We start from the raw sequence: 21066 nt of genomic DNA, 5'->3' as shown, positions 1-21066 counted from the left end.
TAAATCATTTTTAGGTGAAGGACTATAAACATAAAACTGTCACCAATATCATTATCAGTGACCAAACTGTTGTGAAGGAACCAGTTTACTCCCTAGAGATCATACCAGTTTTGTTAAATTGGTCAGAATTGGCTAATACTTGGAGTCTGCTACCAGACTGGACATCCCATTTCTACCAGTGAGAAAATATTGTTACAATTTCTGTCACTCCATCTATAGATGATTAGCTAATGGTTGAGATGTTGATATAGTCAAGTGGTGAACATTGATAACTATCTTCAGCTGACCGCCTGTATTTTAGTAATAGAAGAAAATTATATTTCAGTTGTACCTTGCCCCGCTGATTAGGTGACATTAGCTATATTCAATGATATGGTATGGTGAGATGGAAATATTACTGAAAGTATAGTGTGAAACACTACTTAAAGTAGATTGAAAGTATAATTAATTCTAGATTTCATATGCATGTTATATACTAAAGATTAAATCTTCCACATACTGCAGTGCTTAAGCCAAGACAGACCATTATGTTATCATTACCTGAGGATGTCCCCTGAGTCAGAAGAAAGTTTGAGTCACATTCAGGAAATTTTGAACGACCTTCTATTGCATTTTTTTCAACTACCAAGTGATAAAAGTTGAACACACTGACCAAAATTAGGTGCAGCGCACATGATGTTAAAGATGGATTTCCACAAGGTTTCAAAAATATTAAACTTTGTAGCATTGGTGTAAAAAATGCCTGTTAATATTCTCTTTTTGAGTTATCATGTTTAAAACATTTTCAGATGTTCACCTCTGTTTACTTCGTATGACGTTTGACCAGAATGACAATATGTAGACATTTTGCACATCATATGAGTACTCGTCCATGCACATATTAAGCGAATGTTGGCTGACCTAAATAACCTTAGACCTCCAACAAAACATAATGGATCTTGTACTCATTATAGGGAAGCCATATGTTAAATATAATATCTCGAGAAGATTCCTACCTTGATATAGTGTGCTTAGAATGCTTTCAGGGTTTGACTTCTGATGATCTTAAGTGACCTCTGATATCATATATGAGCTCCTTTCATGTTCAGGTTCTGGACATTTTTATTTTCCACATTGTCCCCACTGATGACCTTACATGACTTCCACCCAAAACAACATGGTTATTGCACTAATAATGGGGAAGCCACATGCTTACTATGATGGGATCAATCCTTTAGGAAAAATATCGAAAGATCAAAATGGGACCAGCTACTAACGTAGCCGTCACCCATGTACTGTCAGTTTTAGATACTTAGGCCTGTGATTCATTTAGTGCCGAAGGATCAGCTTTTGTTCTCGCTGTTGCCAGAAAATGCACCAAAATCTATATTTCAAATACACTAAACATATGCATTTACATCAAGCCTATTTTTTATGTATTTAAATTAAAATCCTATACTTAATCAATTTAAAAAAAATCAGGTCGACCGATTGCGCTTCTGCATCAACTTAACGGTTAACGTTAGTTATCTTTCCGTATGTAGTTTTGAAATGTAGTCAGTTGGTTTAGATTAAACATTTCTTATAAATAAATTCCTGGCAAGAAAGGGAACTTATTTTTGAAAAGCTGTTAACATCGCAGAGTAATCGGTAGCATATATATAATAATTAAACATTCAGAGCCAAATGAGATGGGCAATGAGACTAAACCATGCAGACAGATTCATCTTACAGAAAGCATCTTAGGAAAATGAACATAGGCTTGAACTCTGTTGTGCCTTGGTAGTGTTTTAATTCAAATTAGATGCTTCGCTTTGCTCATCATTAAGGATGACAGTTATTACAATCACAAATCCAGTGTATTATGTAAAGCAGGTCTCATTTATATACGATTCTTCCATCTCTACATATGTTGACTTTAATATAATTTGTCTGATATTTTTACAGCATGCTAAGAGACCTTGGTTGCAAACACAACAATCTGCTAAAAATATCGCAAGTTTACTTTCCATATTTCATTATTTAAAAAATATTTTCCCAACTATTTGGAGCAATATAAAACAACGTGACATCTCCGATCTTAACATCCAATATAGGCTCCAGCTAGAGAGCAGTGCCTTACACTTTCAAATCGAAAAAAGGGGAATTGATTTATATATGATAATATCAAGTAAGTTAAGTTGCTGTATGATCATACTATACGATTTATACTTAATGGTTAATTCAAACCTATAGTGGACATATATCATACAAACTATAAAAAGTCATCCCACTTTTCAAAATAGTGCAGGCGTTTTGTATTTAAATTTATAGTGTATTAATTTTCAAGCTGGACTGTAAATTACATTACGGATATTGAATACAGTGCAAAACTAAGTATTTCTTGAAGTTGGGAAGCTTCATCAAAATTGAAATTATATGAATAAGGGTTAAATTCCATACTCCCACTAACACATACAATTTAACCTTTTCTCCTCCGACCTCCAGTCCAACTCAGTGTCACTAGCTTATATTATGGATCCTGCTAATGTTTTCATGACTTAAAAAAGAAAGACGTATCGAGATTAGGATATCCAATTTAACTTCACAAATATATTCAAGGAATGCATCGGCTGTATTATTATGTATATCTCTTATATTACCACAGAGAAAATTATATCTCAATAGTTGCTGGTAATGAACACAGCTGTAAATATCGAGTGGATACTTTTTTCAACGTATGCAATGGATCAGGATTTAGCGACCACTTCATATTGTTTCAAACAGACAATTCCGCAAGAAGAATTACAGTCTCAGATCAATACAGCGATTTCTGACAAATAGGCCTATGTTGTGTCAGTGACAATGCAAGCTGATTTAAGCTCATATGCCCTACAGAACTTCTCAACTTCCAACTGTAAAAAAACATCAACATGTGTAAGTCAAAAGGCAAAGACAAACATATGTATAAAAACGATATAATCGGGTCAATGTGGCTACAGCTCTTTGCTACTGATACAGTACAAAACAATATTACATAAAACTCAAATAAGTTGAATAAGGTGCTATTAGAATGATAGAGGCATGTCTTTATACTTGTTAACTGTGTTGGCCAAATGGCAGTTTTTGAAGTGGAATTGGTACTATATTCCCAATTGGCATGCCTTGATTTGTAAGGTTGATTGGTGAGAATATAGCACGTGTACATATATTACCACGACATTAGCGTGTCGCTATACTGGACTTACAATTATAAAGCTACTGCACTGCAGCTGACATTTACTAAGCAAGCTAATAATTTAATAGGGAACAAAACGATTGCTGCATACAAGTAGGCTTCACACATGTGACTACTTAGTTTTGATTCATAATTCCAAAAGAATCTTATACATTTATTAAATGTCAGTAAAGATTTTGGAAAATGTATTCACCAATATCAGTCATTGGCATTAAACAATCAATTTTTTATAAGGATTAGGAGTATAACACTAAAGCTGTTTGATTTCTACTGAAGTAGATCTAGCAACACTAACTACATTCCTCACAAAGATATTTGACTGTAATAAAAACAAAGTCATCACCACTTTATCAGTTATCCAAGCAGAATGAGTTAGATGTGTCAGTTCCGCGCATTAAACCATACAGACACTTCACGTTGTTTATTAATTTTTTTTTTTTTGATAACGTACTAAATTTATTAACCAGTTCTTGCACTGGTTTCAACAAACGTGATGTGGTGGTGCTAACAGATCTCTGAAGAAACATCCAACTTCATCTCACAAAGACAGATATCTATGCTATGAATGGCCACTGGTAATGTAATATTACAGTTACAAGAATTTTAGATCATAACTCACATTGTGGTAAAGGGTAAATGGCGGCATCTATAATGGAAGCGGGAAGATTTTGCAACTAGATGCTTTTATCTTACAAATGCTGATTCAAATAGTTAAACAATATGAAAGAGGACTGTTAATGTTGTTAATGTCTTAACTGTCAAACAGCCTTATGCCTCTGACAATATGAAACAACGATTTCTGAAAATAAGATTGCTGTCACTCTATAATGAAAATGCCTACTACATTCGTAGCCAAAATAATAAGTTGTAATTTAAACAAATTCAGCAACAAACATTTTTGAGGTAAATATACATAAAACAGCAGAGATATACTTTGCCAGTTGCAACATCAGTAAATAATTTTTGAAGAAAAACACATCTATTCTGAAAATGTAGGGATTTACTAAACGTTAAATTAATATATGAACTACTTTTTGGATATTGAACAATATCATGAAATGAATGTATTCAAACCTTGTATTCTCAATTTTAAAAGAGGATTTTATGGCCTTGAAGAACGTTTTGTATGGGCCCTCAACTTGAGCGCTTTTTCACTACTTCCTTCAGATTGAGCAAGTGTTTTATCAGCACCAACTCTGAATATCAACTACCGGTACATTCTCACTTTTCTTCATTACGTTGTTGCCGTAATGGTGAGTGGTAGGCCCAGAGGAAGCAAACATAATCCTACTAAAATGTTACTACAACTACACCTCCGGTTAGCGGCTAGTGATGAGCCTACCACGCTTATTCAACGTAGTAGAAAACTTGGTTCTAGTTCTGAATCCGAGACGCCAACCAGCTGGAAGCAGGGGTTTGGAACATTAAAGTTGTCATTACGTAACGATTTTGACAGACTATCGAAGCCTTATATGGACGAGTGGAGAAGTTAGAGAAAAGAGACGAAGATTACTCGAATCGCTATTCAGGCTTTTATCCTGAAGCTTTGGAGGAGGCCTATGCTTCCATCAACGTAATTGCTGATTGTATAAATAAACTTGACCGGCATTCTAGACGGAACAATTTCATAATCGTGTGTATCAATCGAGTTGATAACGACAACTGTTCAACTAATATAACAAGGAAAAGTTCTTTTCAAGCTTCCATATATCCAAGAGGTACGATCGAGACATGCCGTCGGAGATAAACCGCCGCATAATTTTGCGAGTTGTCTGTCCTTTCAGGATATGATAACCATTATGAAGTCGTAGTGAACTCATCAGAAGAAATTTTGTCGACGATCTTACGAAGGTGTTTTACGAAGCTGTAGTCCGATAGGCTAATGTGAAGGAATTATACTCAAATGGAGTTAAATAACAATTCGTGGTGGGGAAGTGGCGAGATGTACCATTTTTAAGAAAAACGTCGTTGAATCCACTAGTGATCTTTACAGATGCTTTGAAACTTTTAAAAGTATTTTCCTTGTTATTCCTGACGATTTACGTTTCTAAATTAATACCTTTAATCTATATGAAAAGTCAGAGTGTTCAGTCAAGGTTAGTCCTCATTGGTTCTTTCTCGAGTGCAGATACAGCACTCTCATTTGTCGCTGTTTTTTTCTTTGCATATGTGTCTGTTTAATTTGGTTTAGTTTGATTTGTTTTTCTCAATCTTATAATGCTTTGCATCATCTCGGTTAGTACCTTTAATCCTCGTGGATCAGCTGGCACAAAGAATTTACCTAAGGTGTCTACTGGCTAAATTACAAAACTTTCTCTATTACTTTAATTCAAGAAACGCATTACATTGGTGCAACTACAAGCATTTGGAATAATACATGGGGGCGTTTTTTTTTTGGCGGATCTGCAAGGAGTGCTGGGTGCGTTATTCTCTTTAATCATTATCTTATCCTCACTATCGTTAAACATTTGTTAGATTCCATTCCGTTACATTATTATAGATATTGCTATTTATAACACTGTTTATAATATTGTAAAAGTTTATGCACGACCTGCTCTTTTGTAGTTGATATATATAGGCGCCTAGTGTCCAACTTTACTTTCATAATTTATACGTGAGGCGGTTATCTTACGTTAGTTCTGGATCTAGATGTTGACAAGGCAGGGGGCACAAAAGAAAAAATATTTGGGGCCTGAGCAATATTCCTTGACTGCATACAGAGGCTAAATTTAATTGATGTATTAAGGGAGAAACAATCAAAAGATGTATCTTACATGTAATCTTCAAATATTATTGGCCTTAAATGTATGTTTGACATTTTTATGGTGTCGGCCAACTTGCTAGCATTTTGTAACGGCTGTTAAACTATATCAATCAATCAGTCTGATCATATTGCGGTAATTTTTTTAAGATTCATGCTTCCAATTAAAGAGCGATTTTTGTGTGTTGAAATTAAACACTTCCGTATTGGAAAAAGCAGATTTTGTAGATGGAATTTGTAAGTTGGTATCTAATGCTTTGGCAAAAAAAGATTTAGATGTAACTAATCCACAAAATGTTTCGGAATATCTAAAGTTCTTATACGTTCCTGGTCTAGAAAAGTTTCGTCTTTGAGAGAGAAGGACGAAGCGCTGTTAAAAGCTGTTTCATTAGAAACTGAATACAATTTCATTCACACGCCGTCCCTTAAACTACATATTTAAAACGCTATGCGCTGTATTGAAATCTACGAAGCAACAATTGACGGTATAGATATTTGCTTTAGAGCGAGATGGGTTTGAAAAAGTGAGCGGAATACGCAGTACTTTCTTAATTAAACTAAGCGAAATGGTGGGCGAAAGTCAATTAAACATTGTATGTGCTACTCTTAATGATGCTAGCTTGCTTAATACTTTTACTGTGTCGCTTCATACACCGGGTTTGAACGACTATTCAAGAAATATTTGTGAAGGTACTTAAATAGGATAGATAAAGGAAAATTATTTGATCGATCCTAGATGTTATGCAGTATGTACAAGATAAAAACCATATGTTTAGTTACATTCTCTTCGTTGACTTTAGAAATGCCTTCAACAGTTTTAATTGGAATTGTTTGTACCATGCACTGCAACTTTTCACTATTGGGGATAGCATTAACTGTTGGGTTTAGACCTATTATGCACACTGTACGGCTTGCGTTTTGAATCACGGGGTCTCCAGTTTTTCTTCCTGTTAAAGGGGATGCGCCAAGGTTGCCCCTGAAGTCCATACCTTTTCATGTTGTGTGCAGCAATTTACAGAGGGTTCAATTAAGGTTCTCGGTATTACACTACAAGTAACATAAGTGATCTTTTCCCCTGAAATTATTTACTAAAACTATCACGTTTGCAAAGTGTCCTGAATATGTGGTCTCCCTATGGTAAAATTGTAATCATAAAAAGTCTTGCTTTGTCACAACTTGTTTCCCTCTTCTCTGTTCTGCCTTCACTCACCAGATTCTTATTTGGAAAGGAATTAAATAGTTTTCTTTTTAACTTTATTTGGAGAGGAAAATTCAATAAGAAAAGAGAAAATTTAAATGCAGTCAAAAAAGGTGGCACAAATATGACCAATGCGCACGTTTTTATGAAAAGTATGAAAATCACTTGAATTAAAAGATATACAGATCACACTTTTTGCTATTGGAAATTCCTTTCCGACTTTTTTGTTTGTTTAACATTTCCTTTTTTAAGTGAAGCTATAAACCTCCGAACGTCAACGATGAGTTTATTCGCTACTGCTGTTGTGCTTGGAGCGATCTCTTTCATGTTTATCAAGTTTAATAATACAGTAGTTAGGTACAAGTATTTACTTCTTTTAATATTGATCTTTAACTATTGATCACATATTGTCTCTCTGACATAAATTATGATGACAATCATGGTGACACGCCTATTTAGGTGAACAAAATTTCAAGCTGCCGATTGTAAACCCAATTTCAATATCTTGCCCCTAACTCGAAGCATACTTCATTGAATGTAGCCCTTTTAACTGATTAAACCTTCGACTACTCCAGGGAATTGGGTCACAGTATTAGTTGTGATTAGCTTATAACAGTAAACATAAACCTGGATATTGATCAAAGTTTTTTAGTTTTAAAGGTAGTTCTGGTTACAAACAATTTAACATACAAATTGAATAGAAATTATTCTACACCGCTAGTAAGAAAAGAAACCAATTTCAATATCTTGCCAAATTAATTGTAGTTTTTGTTAAGAAAAAAACCTTTTACTCTGTGGATAAATTATTGAAAATGTTAAAGGAACACTTCACCTGAGTTGCATTGACAACTTGGTCCATTTTGTTGTTGTCAATTGCATTTAAAAAATAGAACATCTGTAAAATTCATACCTGTGTATTTGTAATAAAAAGTGGGAAGTTGCTTTGTTTGGACATATGGAAAATATGCCACAATTATTCTAAGCAATCATTTTCAGTTACAAAAATCCATGTAAGTTATCATAAGGCAAATGGCTTATCGTTTAATTCATGTTATATTTAAAGACATATATATAACGACATCTGACAAGTTTGTTGCCACTAATCACGAAAACTTTATTTATGCGTTGGGAAATAATCTCTGTCGGGAAGTAAACAAAATTCATTAAAACAAGTTTTAATTTCAGAAAACAGACACAGAACTCAGATTCATCAATTTTATCAAATAGGAAACATATATGGAAGAAAACTACCGCTTTGTATTCTGATACACAAGTTCTTCGCAATAGTTGGGAATATTCAAATTGATTGCAACTCTGTGACTATGCATGTGAAATATCATCTGACATAAAGGATCTGTATATGATACTTGATGCCTTCTTAAAGGCAAATACTTAAAGTGATGGAGTGTGACACAGAATTACATAATTATTATCTTGTAATTTAGGTTTAACATATACCATGAAATTGTAGACTCACATGTCCTTATGATGATTTAATATTGATAAAAAAAACTCATGATTAAAAGAGGCCTGGTGAAAACCATGCGACACTATTTCTTTAAGAAAATAATATTCCACACTGCTAGTAATTAAACACTGAACTATCTTGTCCCTAACTCCAGATAAAGTGGTTGAATGTTTCCCATTTAAAATAAATAAACCTTATACTACTCCAGGGAGTTGGATCACAAGCAGTATGTGTTCTGTGATTTTATCTGGTTCAACGTCCCTCAAAAGCTTCACTATAGCTTTTACAAGATTTGATTGTTGATTTGTTCTTGAACGATATACCAGTAGTTTATTTGCACACATCACGCAATACTATACTTACCTCTAGAGGAGTCATCTTTGACTGAAAATAAACACAATTCATGAAAAAAAAAGACTTGCTATTACAGGAAACACAAACTCAAGATTCATCCATTTCATTCAAATGGAAACATAAATGAGGAAACCTACAGCTTTGTATTCTGATACAAAACCACTCCGTATTATTTGAGAATATCATAATTAACTCCAAGTCTGTGACCATGCAAGAGATCAATATGGGTGGGTCTGTTCACGTTAAAGCGCCCAATTTGGTGGCCTGAGGTACCAAATTTTCAAATTACAGTAAAGAACTTCTGTTCTAAGTAAATAACATAACTAATATCTGCAATTTATGAATCAGAATTGACCAGAGCTTAAACTATTCTGCAAATTATATTCAAGATGGTTGAAAGTGTGACAATCTATAAATTTTCCAAAATTTGTTCTTTTTTTAATGGTGGTGTGCCATTCCATTGCTGCTACATTTGGGGATTCTGTTTTTATTTTCTTTATTAACACAAAATTTTGCTATTGTAAGACAAGTTTTCAATGATATCGATGATGTTTTTTAAAAAATATTAGAGTATTGTCAGAAAATATTCAATTTTTCCTGAAATAAAGTTTAAAATAAAGTTTAAAAAGTTTTTCTTCAAACCTCTTCATCAAACCTCTTGTTCCTCAGATTAATTCTTATATCCATGACACTCCAGATTTCCTCAGGAAACTTGAAGATATCAAAAACCAAATCCCCAGTACAGCCATCATCGGTACTTTCGACATCACTTCTCTGTACACTAACATCCCTCATGCTGAAGGTATCGCAGCCACGTGTGCAGCCCTGTCTAAGAAGGTCCACCCTTGTCCACCCATCTCTGACATCAAAGCTCTCATGCAACAGGTTCTCACCAAAAACAACTTCACGTTCATGAACAAGCATTACCTTCAAAGACACGGGACTGCCATGGGAACCAGGATGGCTCCTTCCTTTGCATGTCTGTTTATGTCTAGCCTTGAAGAACGCATGCTCAGTACGGCTCCCTGCCGTCCCCTTATCTGGTGGCGCTACATTGATGACATCTTCTTCATTTGGACCAGTGATGAGGATAGCCTGCTCACCTTCATCCATCACATCAATTCTTTCCACAGCACCATCAAATTCACCTCTGATTACTCTCACCAACAGGTTAACTTTCTCGATGTGACTGTTCGCAAGGAACACGGTTCTCTCTCTACAGACTTATACACCAAGCCCACAGACACACACCAGTATCTCCATTCTTCAAGCTGCCATCCCCGTCACTGCAAGTCTGGAATTGCCTACAGTCAAGCACTTCGTCTTCGTCGCATTTGCTCCAACAATTCCTCTTTCATTCGCCATACAGATGCTTTGGAAAAACACCTTATTGCCAGGGGCCATAGTGCCAGAAGGGTGCGTGAAGCCATTCAGAGAGTCCGCTCCCTTTCCAGATCATCTACTTTGGCAGTGAAGGACAAAAAGGGACGAGATTGCGACAACAAGCTGCCCCTGGTTGTTACTTTCCACCCAAATCTTCCTCCCCTTCAGAAAATCACCTCTAACAACCACAACATTCTCCTCACTTCAGATAGACTCCAACGAGCCGTCCCTGAAAAACCCATCATCGCCTACAGACGACCACGCAACCTACGAGACCTTCTTGTACGTGCTGCTGTTCCACCTCTTACTTCTAACCTCACACCCATTCAGCATGGTACCTTCAAATGTGATCGTACTTCGAGATGCATCGTCTGCAGCCACCACATTGTTGAATCCAATTCCATCACCAGCCACAGCATGCAACTCACACACAAGACTAAGGGTCACATCACTTGCACTACCACCAATGTCATCTATCTGATCTCTTGTAGAGTTTGCGGCATCCAGTATGTTGGCGAAACCAAAACCACCCTCAAGAAGCGATTCTATGGTCACAGATCCACAGTCAACACCATGAAGACTGAGACCCCAGTTGGAGAACATTTTAACCTTCCCAACCATACCATTAACGACATGTCCCTACAGGGGATTGAATCCTTAGGTAGCCGTCCTGACCTAGTACGAATCAGCAGAGAGAGGCTCTGGATGCAACGCCTTCGTACCATTCAACCTCATGGGCTGAACATTCAGGAAGGACATGACTAACTTCCTCTGTTCCCTACTCCTTCTCCCCTTTCTCCCTCCCCCCCTTTCACTCTTCTTCTCACAGCTCTCTTCCCCTCCATTTTTCTTCACACCTTTCTGTCTTTGTCCCTCTCCAGTTTATTCCTTACCCTGTGCCTTTAATCCTCTCTTTGTCCCTCCACAGTTTATCTCCTTCCTCTCCTCTTCTCCTGTTGCTTTCTACTTATAATCCCCTTTCATCCATCCCATTGTGTTCACCGTGCTCATTAACCTGTCTGTATTCTGTGCGTGTTTTTGTCCCCTCTGTTACTGTAACTTGTCATTTAGCCTCTGAAGAAGATCCTGCTAGGATCGAAACGTCAGGCCAACTTACTTTTACACATTCTATTACACAGGCTCTCTAGTGGATAAGCAGTTTGCTAACAGTTTCATTTTATTTTGATTTTCAGCTGCTCTGTTACTGTATCCCTTCGGGTGATCCTCCTTATCTACTTTGTACTTTGTATTTGTACTTGTATTTGTATTCTTGTGTTTCAGTTTTTCATTTTTATCATTTACTCATCCCGCTGCTTTCACCATGTCTCACCATTTTCTTTTGTTTCAGAAGCTCAGAAAATTGATGCAGAAATCCCAGCGCTATTCTTTCCATCTTTCCAACTACAGGTTCTACTCTCTCTCCCGCATTATTCCCTCAGGTCTACAGGTTACACACCAACCAGCACTAGGGACACTCCCTCCAGGACTCCAGAGAGAGTGGAACCGAGTCTTACACAGCACCTCCATCCGTCTCATCAACATCCTCACCAAACACTGCCAACTGTCCTTAGATAGCCTCAACGATGATATCCTGAGGCTGAAGCTTGAATTACAGTCATGCTGCACCGATGACGAATGGACTCAGTACACTAACAAAATTAACTTGTGTTTGTCTCAGCAGAACATTGAACTCACAGAAAGAAGAAACAAGAAAATGACTGACCTTCAGAAAAGACGCAAACGTACCGCTTGCAACCGTTTTAGAAGGCCCCAGACTCCACCTGAGTCTGAACCACCATCCTCAACTGCAGTTGTTAACTTATCTTCTTCTACTCTTACCAGTGCAGACCTTAGGCTTCTCTCCAAAGGACTCAACTTCTGTCCTACTCCTCCAGCATTTGACCAAGCGGAACTGAGTCAAGATCTTACTCATTTCTTTCGCAGAATTCGCCTTCGTGAGTTTTTCCTAGATGATCCTCCAACTGAACGGGAACCCTTCTGCAAGAAAAGTTCTTGGATGCCTCCTAAGAACAGAGTCCCTGTTTTAGAAGCCTACACACAGGTCGTCAGCTCTGAGACTAACCAGTCAAACTCTCCTCTCCGCAGAACACACGACAACCTTCCAAGAGATGAGCGTACAGCACTCTCCTCACTGATGTCTCGCAGTGACATTATCATCAAGCCAGCCGACAAAGGTTCTGCAGTTGTCATCCAGGATCGACAGGATTACATCAAGGAAGCCATGCGTCATCTCTCCAACAGTGATATTTACACTCTTCTTGATTCTGATCCCACAGATATTTTCTCCCAGCAGATAAAACAGACCATCACTGATATGTACCAGCGGAACCAGATCTCTAAGAAGGCTGTTTCTTTCCTTTCTCCCACAGACTGTAAGGCAGCCAGGTTTTATCTCCTGCCCAAAATTCACAAGCCTGGTAACCCTGGTAGGCCTATCATCTCGGGCAATGGGTCCCCCACCGAGAAGATATCCTTGTTTGTGGACCACTTCATCAAACCTCTTGTTCCTCAGATTAATTCTTATATCCATGACACTCCAGATTTCCTCAGGAAACTTGAAGATATCAAAAACCAAATCCCCAGTACAGCCATCATCGGTACTTTCGACATCACTTCTCTGTACACTAACATCCCTCATGCTGAAGGTATCGCAGCCACGTGTGCAGCCCTGTCTAAGAAGGTCCACCCTTGTCCACCCATCTCTGACATCAAAGCTCTCATGCAACAGGTTCTCACCAAAAACAACTTCACGTTCATGAACAAGCATTACCTTCAAAGACACGGGACTGCCATGGGAACCAGGATGGCTCCTTCCTTTGCATGTCTGTTTATGTCTAGCCTTGAAGAACGCATGCTCAGTACGGCTCCCTGCCGTCCCCTTATCTGGTGGCGCTACATTGATGACATCTTCTTCATTTGGACCAGTGATGAGGATAGCCTGCTCACCTTCATCCATCACATCAATTCTTTCCACAGCACCATCAAATTCACCTCTGATTACTCTCACCAACAGGTTAACTTTCTCGATGTGACTGTTCGCAAGGAACACGGTTCTCTCTCTACAGACTTATACACCAAGCCCACAGACACACACCAGTATCTCCATTCTTCAAGCTGCCATCCCCGTCACTGCAAGTCTGGAATTGCCTACAGTCAAGCACTTCGTCTTCGTCGCATTTGCTCCAACAATTCCTCTTTCATTCGCCATACAGATGCTTTGGAAAAACACCTTATTGCCAGGGGCCATAGTGCCAGAAGGGTGCGTGAAGCCATTCAGAGAGTCCGCTCCCTTTCCAGATCATCTACTTTGGCAGTGAAGGACAAAAAGGGACGAGATTGCGACAACAAGCTGCCCCTGGTTGTTACTTTCCACCCAAATCTTCCTCCCCTTCAGAAAATCACCTCTAACAACCACAACATTCTCCTCACTTCAGATAGACTCCAACGAGCCGTCCCTGAAAAACCCATCATCGCCTACAGACGACCACGCAACCTACGAGACCTTCTTGTACGTGCTGCTGTTCCACCTCTTACTTCTAACCTCACACCCATTCAGCATGGTACCTTCAAATGTGATCGTACTTCGAGATGCATCGTCTGCAGCCACCACATTGTTGAATCCAATTCCATCACCAGCCACAGCATGCAACTCACACACAAGACTAAGGGTCACATCACTTGCACTACCACCAATGTCATCTATCTGATCTCTTGTAGAGTTTGCGGCATCCAGTATGTTGGCGAAACCAAAACCACCCTCAAGAAGCGATTCTATGGTCACAGATCCACAGTCAACACCATGAAGACTGAGACCCCAGTTGGAGAACATTTTAACCTTCCCAACCATACCATTAACGACATGTCCCTACAGGGGATTGAATCCTTAGGTAGCCGTCCTGACCTAGTACGAATCAGCAGAGAGAGGCTCTGGATGCAACGCCTTCGTACCATTCAACCTCATGGGCTGAACATTCAGGAAGGACATGACTAACTTCCTCTGTTCCCTACTCCTTCTCCCCTTTCTCCCTCCCCCCCTTTCACTCTTCTTCTCACAGCTCTCTTCCCCTCCATTTTTCTTCACACCTTTCTGTCTTTGTCCCTCTCCAGTTTATTCCTTACCCTGTGCCTTTAATCCTCTCTTTGTCCCTCCACAGTTTATCTCCTTCCTCTCCTCTTCTCCTGTTGCTTTCTACTTATAATCCCCTTTCATCCATCCCATTGTGTTCACCGTGCTCATTAACCTGTCTGTATTCTGTGCGTGTTTTTGTCCCCTCTGTTACTGTAACTTGTCATTTAGCCTCTGAAGAAGATCCTGCTAGGATCGAAACGTCAGGCCAACTTACTTTTACACAAGTTTTTCTTTAAAGAACAAAATTGAAATTAATAGTTACAATTATACCATAAAATTAAACCACAACATAAGCACATAAATTAACCAAAAGTTGAAAATTCTGGGTCATGTCCTCTCAGAATTTTTTTTTCTTGACTCTTGTTTCGGACATCACCCCTTCAAAATGATCTTGTTTTGGACATCACCCACCAATGGTTTACCTAATATATTAAACCTAATATTTAGTAATAAACCAAATGATGTTCATTTAATGGCAATAATAATGAATAGAAAAGCATTTTAGTAAGTTGTTACCTATACCAAAAGAGATCTATGGACCCTTCATAGGTTCCAAGTTCAAAACAAAGAAAACGGATACTTGGATCCAAGTGATCAACAAGACAATTATTAAACGAATGCCATGCTTGTTAATACTTAGCAATATATATATCAGTACATCAGGATATGTTAACAAACAGCATCAAATTCATTTGAAATAATGAAAAATGCAGACACTTGTTTTATAGATTTGCATTAGACTGTCTTGGACTATGTTTCGGACATCACCACAACTGTATTAGTGCATCCCTGTTATGTTTTCCACACAACGCATATCATATCAAAAGTTAAATTTGTAACAAAGGGGTCTTTATTGTTGACAAGCTACCTACAAGGTATAATGACAGTTTTGAACTTATTATACAGCAGTTCAAATCCTCAGTGTTCATTAAAAGTTACTTTATGAGTGTTTCGGACATCACTGAATGTTTTGGACATCACCTTGGAAAAATGTTCACAAAGCTGCATAACAACAATATGAAGTAATATTTTTGCTATTCAAACCTGTTCAAGCAACAAAAGTCTGAGCACAACAGTCAGACAGTAGCAGATTTACACTAGATATTATGAATTTTTGAGGGAATGCAGTTTATTAAAACACCATAGACTGGGAAATCAACAAGGTGTACTGAAAAATAATGGCACTGTAAATTCTTGGAAAAAAAACAAATGCCCTGAGGCACATATTTCAAATTGAACATCTGGACAGAGCCCATAGGTGAAAAGGTAGGTGATCAGTGAACATCTGAAAGCTTGGTGTAAATGATAACCCTATTTAATGTAAATGAATAATAGATTATTTCGCACCCACCTGTTGTAGCTAGTATCATTGAGTCTACTATTTAAACAATTTTCAGAGGGGAGGTATCATATCCTAAACTCTACTAGAATGCTTGGTCTTATTTTGTGATGTCAGCAATATCAACTATTTTGCACCCCTTCAAATGGTACCCACCCGCTCCCACCACCTCCTCATGCACCTTTGAGCTGGATCTGCCAATGTTGAAGATTGCTTCCACTGGCCCAGCTAAGCAACAGTAGTAGCCTATACTACTGTAGTAGTACTCTAAGTACTAGTTTAAATATCCTTCTTTATTGAGATTAATCATGCTTTGGCTATTATAATGTGAAAAACAAGTATTCATGGTTTGTACAAATACTCCTTGTCACATATGTATTAAATGATTTACTTTGTAAGATTGTTATGATTTAAGCTTATGGCCTAAACTTACATTTAAGTATAAGGCCTAGATGTTAGGATATACAGCAGCTCAGCAAATTGCTCAGCTTTATCCTTAAGTTTCATAATGATAAATATCTGTATACATATCACTAAAGCTCTGAAGTCTGAAGCAACTCGGAATGAAAACATGGTCATGCATGATGCACCACTCTGTGTATATTAATACTGTTGACACCATCAAGTAAACCTGGAGGTTTCATCACACGGTAAATCCGCATATCAGTCATAGAGGGTCATGTACTGTAATGTGTTCCATGGTGGTACTAATAATCTGATATACTGCATTAATCTCCACATTGCCCATTGTGGTTTACTAACTAGTACAGTAAATGTATATTTGGGCTTCGAGCAGCAAACAACACACAATTACCTAGCAATGTCTGTACCTTAACATTATAGTTATAGTCGTTGACCAACATTTATAGGTTAGATCACCAAACACGTTCCACGGTCCTACTACTTCGCTAACATCTTCCCAAAGTACATGTAGCTTTTCTTGACAACCATCAAGTACCCATCAACAGTTAAACTGCTCTGACATAGGGTGTTATAGATGCACACTGATTCCAAACATATAGAGCGACAGACGACACTGAACGGTGTTCAGTTTTTTCAAAGTGACGTTGTCATACTATGCTGTAGACCGATGTGATAGAAACATGAGCTACTGTGCTACAGAACTCGTCTAGGCCTATTCCAATTGTGTGTAATTAACTTTACAATTCTCAATATGATATTGGGAAATATCAAATTGGTACTGCCATGGAAGCTGGAACACATCACATGACAGTCCATGCATGGTACCCACGTGCCCTTTGATGTAGTTCTTTTAGCCTATAAATAGGCTTTCTATGGCTGTGACAAATAGCTTGATTCAAGCTATAGCAGACAATTACAGCATTACTTTCTAATGTACTGTATACTGTGATGGCATCCTGATACATGTATATATGTCAGAAAAAATTCACTAAAGGTTTTTTTAACTTCTTCAGTACTAAATGATGGAAAATTGTAGTGTTAATGATGTCAGTTCTAGAAAAATCCAAGTAATTTGATGTTTCCAGTAACATTCATACCCAAATATGTAGAATATCATTTTAGACATAAGTCATCAAAAGATGAATACATGTTGGTCAAATGACACCAAAAGTTTAGAAGCATTCTGTTGTAGGATCTTAGTGTATTCTAGCACACTGAAATCAACCAATTGAATCATTCAGTGGAAACTAGTGCTGTTTTACAATATGTTGGATTCACAAAAGTGATGTCCGAAACACATGGTGATGTCCGAAACATACTTTTAAGGTTAGTTTGCTATAATATTTGGTAAAGATGGAAAAAGTTTTGAGTAGTGCAGAATGTATGTTTGTAACAATAGAACTTGTCATAATATATGAAGTGCTCATCTATTGTGTCTTTTTTTTCAAGCAACATAAAGCAACATTAATTAAAACTTGTTTCGGACATCACTGGTGTTTCGGACATCACACAAATGGACGGAAAATTGAAATGGTTATAAAATCAAAACGGATGAGTGGAACTGTGTCATGTACATACTGTAGTTGAGGGAGTTCTTATGCTTTAATTAGAGTAACAAAGCAGTCTTGTGGGTTTTCACATACTTCATATATTAGTTGCTCCAGTACGTTTCGGACATCACCAAAATATGGACGGAAACATTTTGCATGTTGTTTAACTTTATCGTGTAGTAAAATGTGGCTGAATGGCCATGCATCTGATATATATATTTTATTTGATTCAACTATGACAGTATTGAAAAGGGACACCACTTTCAACATTTGTTATTTAACCCCAAACTATGCCACTCATAAATTAGTGTATAAATGTGGACGGAAAAAGTGATGTCCGAAACACTGGTCCAGATTCGCAATAATTCGCAAATTCATCGATGAAATTTTCTGAAATATTTATGAGAGGGAACCTATAGCCACAAAGTTCAATCATGACAAAATTTGGAGTAATCCTCTTTTGGAGTTGAGAATAGATCAAAGTACAAATTGTGCAGTTTGAAAATGGCAACATTTTCCGTCCACATTTCGGCATTTCTGGGAGTATAGCATACCATATGCATATCTCAGGAAATTGTCTATGGTATGGTAGGTACAGCTAGGTGGACTCTATCCATGGGGATAATATTTGTATCTCTAGAATCTCTAATTATTTTGTCACAATGCTCCAAATGCCATTTATGCTAATTTGGGCGCTTTAACGTGAACAGACCCATATGTGATTAAAGGGCGAAATAACACCTGAGGTGACGGACATGTGTATTACTCTTCATACCTTATTGAAGTCAAAATATTTACAGGTTAAAAGAATGTAATACAGAACTCCAATTTTGTGTAGCTTGTGAGAGAAAAGAATATATCATTATATAGAACAGCCTCTAGTAGCCAAATTCTTTGAAATGATCAGAATTTAAACTTCTGAGCAAACAAATATCTAGGAAGATATTAATACAGGTCTAAATTCATTTAAAAGAATTATAAACTTACGTTTGAAAGAACCATCTCTGACTGTAATTAAACAAATTCATAAATAAACCATCAATAGCATGAAAAACAGAACTCAGATTCATTAATTACATCCGCTAAAAGCAAAAGCACTTTTCGTTATTAGTGAATATTACAATTAATTGCATCACTGTGACCATACATGGAAACAACATGTTGTTTAAGAAAGAAGTAACATCTAACATGGACGAACTTAATATGATATTTTATGCCTCATTGAAGGCAAAATATTGAGCAATTATGGAGTGTAATACAAGATTCACATTCGTGATTATCTTGAAGCAGTATAGCATACATCATGGAATTGCAGTCTCTTGCTACCCAAAGTTCCGTTAAAATTATAAGAATTGTAAAAAACAAATTAATATCCAAGAAAATGTTGATGAAGGTCTTTGTTTATTTAAAAAAAAGACGTCTGATTAGTTTCTTGACACTAGTCACGAAGTATTAAACTTACGTTTAGAGGAAACATCTTCGACTAAAAGTAAACAAAATTAATAGAAAAGACTTGCTATTTTAGGAAACACAAAACTCGGATTCATCAAATTCATCCAATTAGAAGCATATATGTAGATAAATTACAGCTCTTCTATTCTGATACCCAAGTACTTCACATTACTTGTGAATATTCCAATTCAATAAAACTCAGTTACAATGCTTGAGAACAACATGTGATCAAAAAAAAAGAAAAATATCATCTGAGGTGACGGATCTCTATATCATAATTGATGTCTTCTTGATGTACAAATGATTAAAAACAAAGACACTTTTACCTAAAGTACCGTATAGCCATTAAATATTCCGTTGCTTATAAATGCATTGATGAAAAATCAGAACATTGATGAAGTTCTGTATTCATTTACTATAAAGACAACTGATTGGTTTCTTGGCACTAGTCACGAAGTACTTTACTTACGTTTAGAGGAAACATCTTCGACTGAAAGTAAACAAAATTTATTTAAAAAAAACTGGCTATTTTAACACAGAACTCAAACGTTTCAAATGCTTCCAAATAGAAGCATATATGGAATGGAACTGCAGCTCTTTTATTCTGATACCCAAGTGGTTCACATCACTTGTGAATATTCCAATTAATTAAAACTATGTTTCCATGTATGAGAGCAACATGTGCTAAAGAAAAATATCATCAGAGATAACGGATTTGTATATGATACTTATATATGACTATTTACGAAATGTTGAAAATCGTAATACGATGAGAGACTCTATTTATTTACAATAAAGGACCCTTTATTAGTTTCATGGCACTCCTCACGAAGTATTTAACTTACGTTTAGAGGAAACATCTTCGACTGAAAGGAAACAAAATTCATAAAAAACTTGCTATTATAGGAAAAAACATAGAATAAACTCATCAAATGCATCCATATTAGAAGCAGTTATGGAAACTTCTGCACTTCTATTGTTATATCCAAGTAGTTCACATGACTTGTGAATGTTACAATAAATGAAAACTGTAACCATGTATGCGAACAACACGTGAGCTAAAAGAAAAATATCAACTGAGGTGACGGATCTGTATATGATTCTTCATGTCTTCTTGATTTAAATATGATAACAAATCAAGGACACTTTCGCCTGAGGTGCCGTATTGACATCATCCATTGTGTTGTTTCAAAATATATTGACGAAATGTTGAAAAATCTGACACTTCTAATCTTTTTGTACTAATGCATGCTAAAGGGTAGATTTTTGGTCTGGAGATACAACAAATATTCCACTATTTTGCTAGGCAGTCAATAATTTTCTAACAAATCAATTAAGCAATCAACTTCTTTTAGTCCAATCTTTTTGTACTAATTAATGCTAAAGGGGTGGATTTTTGGTTTGGATATACAAAAAATATTACATTATTTTGCTAAGCAGTCAATAAATTTCTAAGAAATCAATTAAGCAATCAACTTCTTTTAGTCTAAATACTTATTTATGGATTGTATTATAGAACTCGTAATGTAATTTTTTGTAACAGTTTAAATATATGCAATGGATTTTTAGAGTCTCAGCTAGAAATTCCCTTTAAGTTATCACTATTTCAAATGACTGTCCAAATGGATATCCAAGAAAATATTTACACAGGTCTCTAATCATTAAGAAAAAAGACATCTGATAAGCTTCTTGAGATAACTCACAAAATACTATACTTACGTACGAAACGAACACCTCTAACTGTAATTAAATAAAATTCATGAATAAACTTTCAAATGCAGGTAACACAGAA

The 21066-nt window shown here is 36.7% G+C and overlaps 1 protein-coding gene across 1 annotated transcript in view; it reads right to left on the bottom strand.

The window, feature by feature from the left end:
* Window positions 1–267: 267 nt before the first annotated feature.
* Window positions 268–21066, bottom strand: part of LOC139976804 (uncharacterized) — a 104446-nt gene continuing 83647 nt past the window's right edge. Inside the window, exons 77-82 of the mRNA XM_071985596.1 lie at window positions 20994–21014; window positions 20120–20140; window positions 19744–19764; window positions 19285–19305; window positions 18810–18830; window positions 268–9007 (exon numbers count right to left, since the gene is read on the bottom strand). Of these exons, the coding sequence (XP_071841697.1) occupies window positions 8967–9007; window positions 18810–18830; window positions 19285–19305; window positions 19744–19764; window positions 20120–20140; window positions 20994–21014 (146 nt within the window). The 3' untranslated portion in view covers window positions 268–8966. The remainder of the gene's footprint in view (window positions 9008–18809; window positions 18831–19284; window positions 19306–19743; window positions 19765–20119; window positions 20141–20993; window positions 21015–21066) is intronic.

Source organism: Apostichopus japonicus, chromosome 12 (genome assembly GCF_037975245.1).
Source record: "Apostichopus japonicus isolate 1M-3 chromosome 12, ASM3797524v1, whole genome shotgun sequence".
Classification (NCBI taxonomy): Eukaryota; Metazoa; Echinodermata; class Holothuroidea; order Aspidochirotida; family Stichopodidae; genus Apostichopus; species Apostichopus japonicus.
This window is presented reverse-complemented; position numbering and strand designations above follow the sequence as displayed.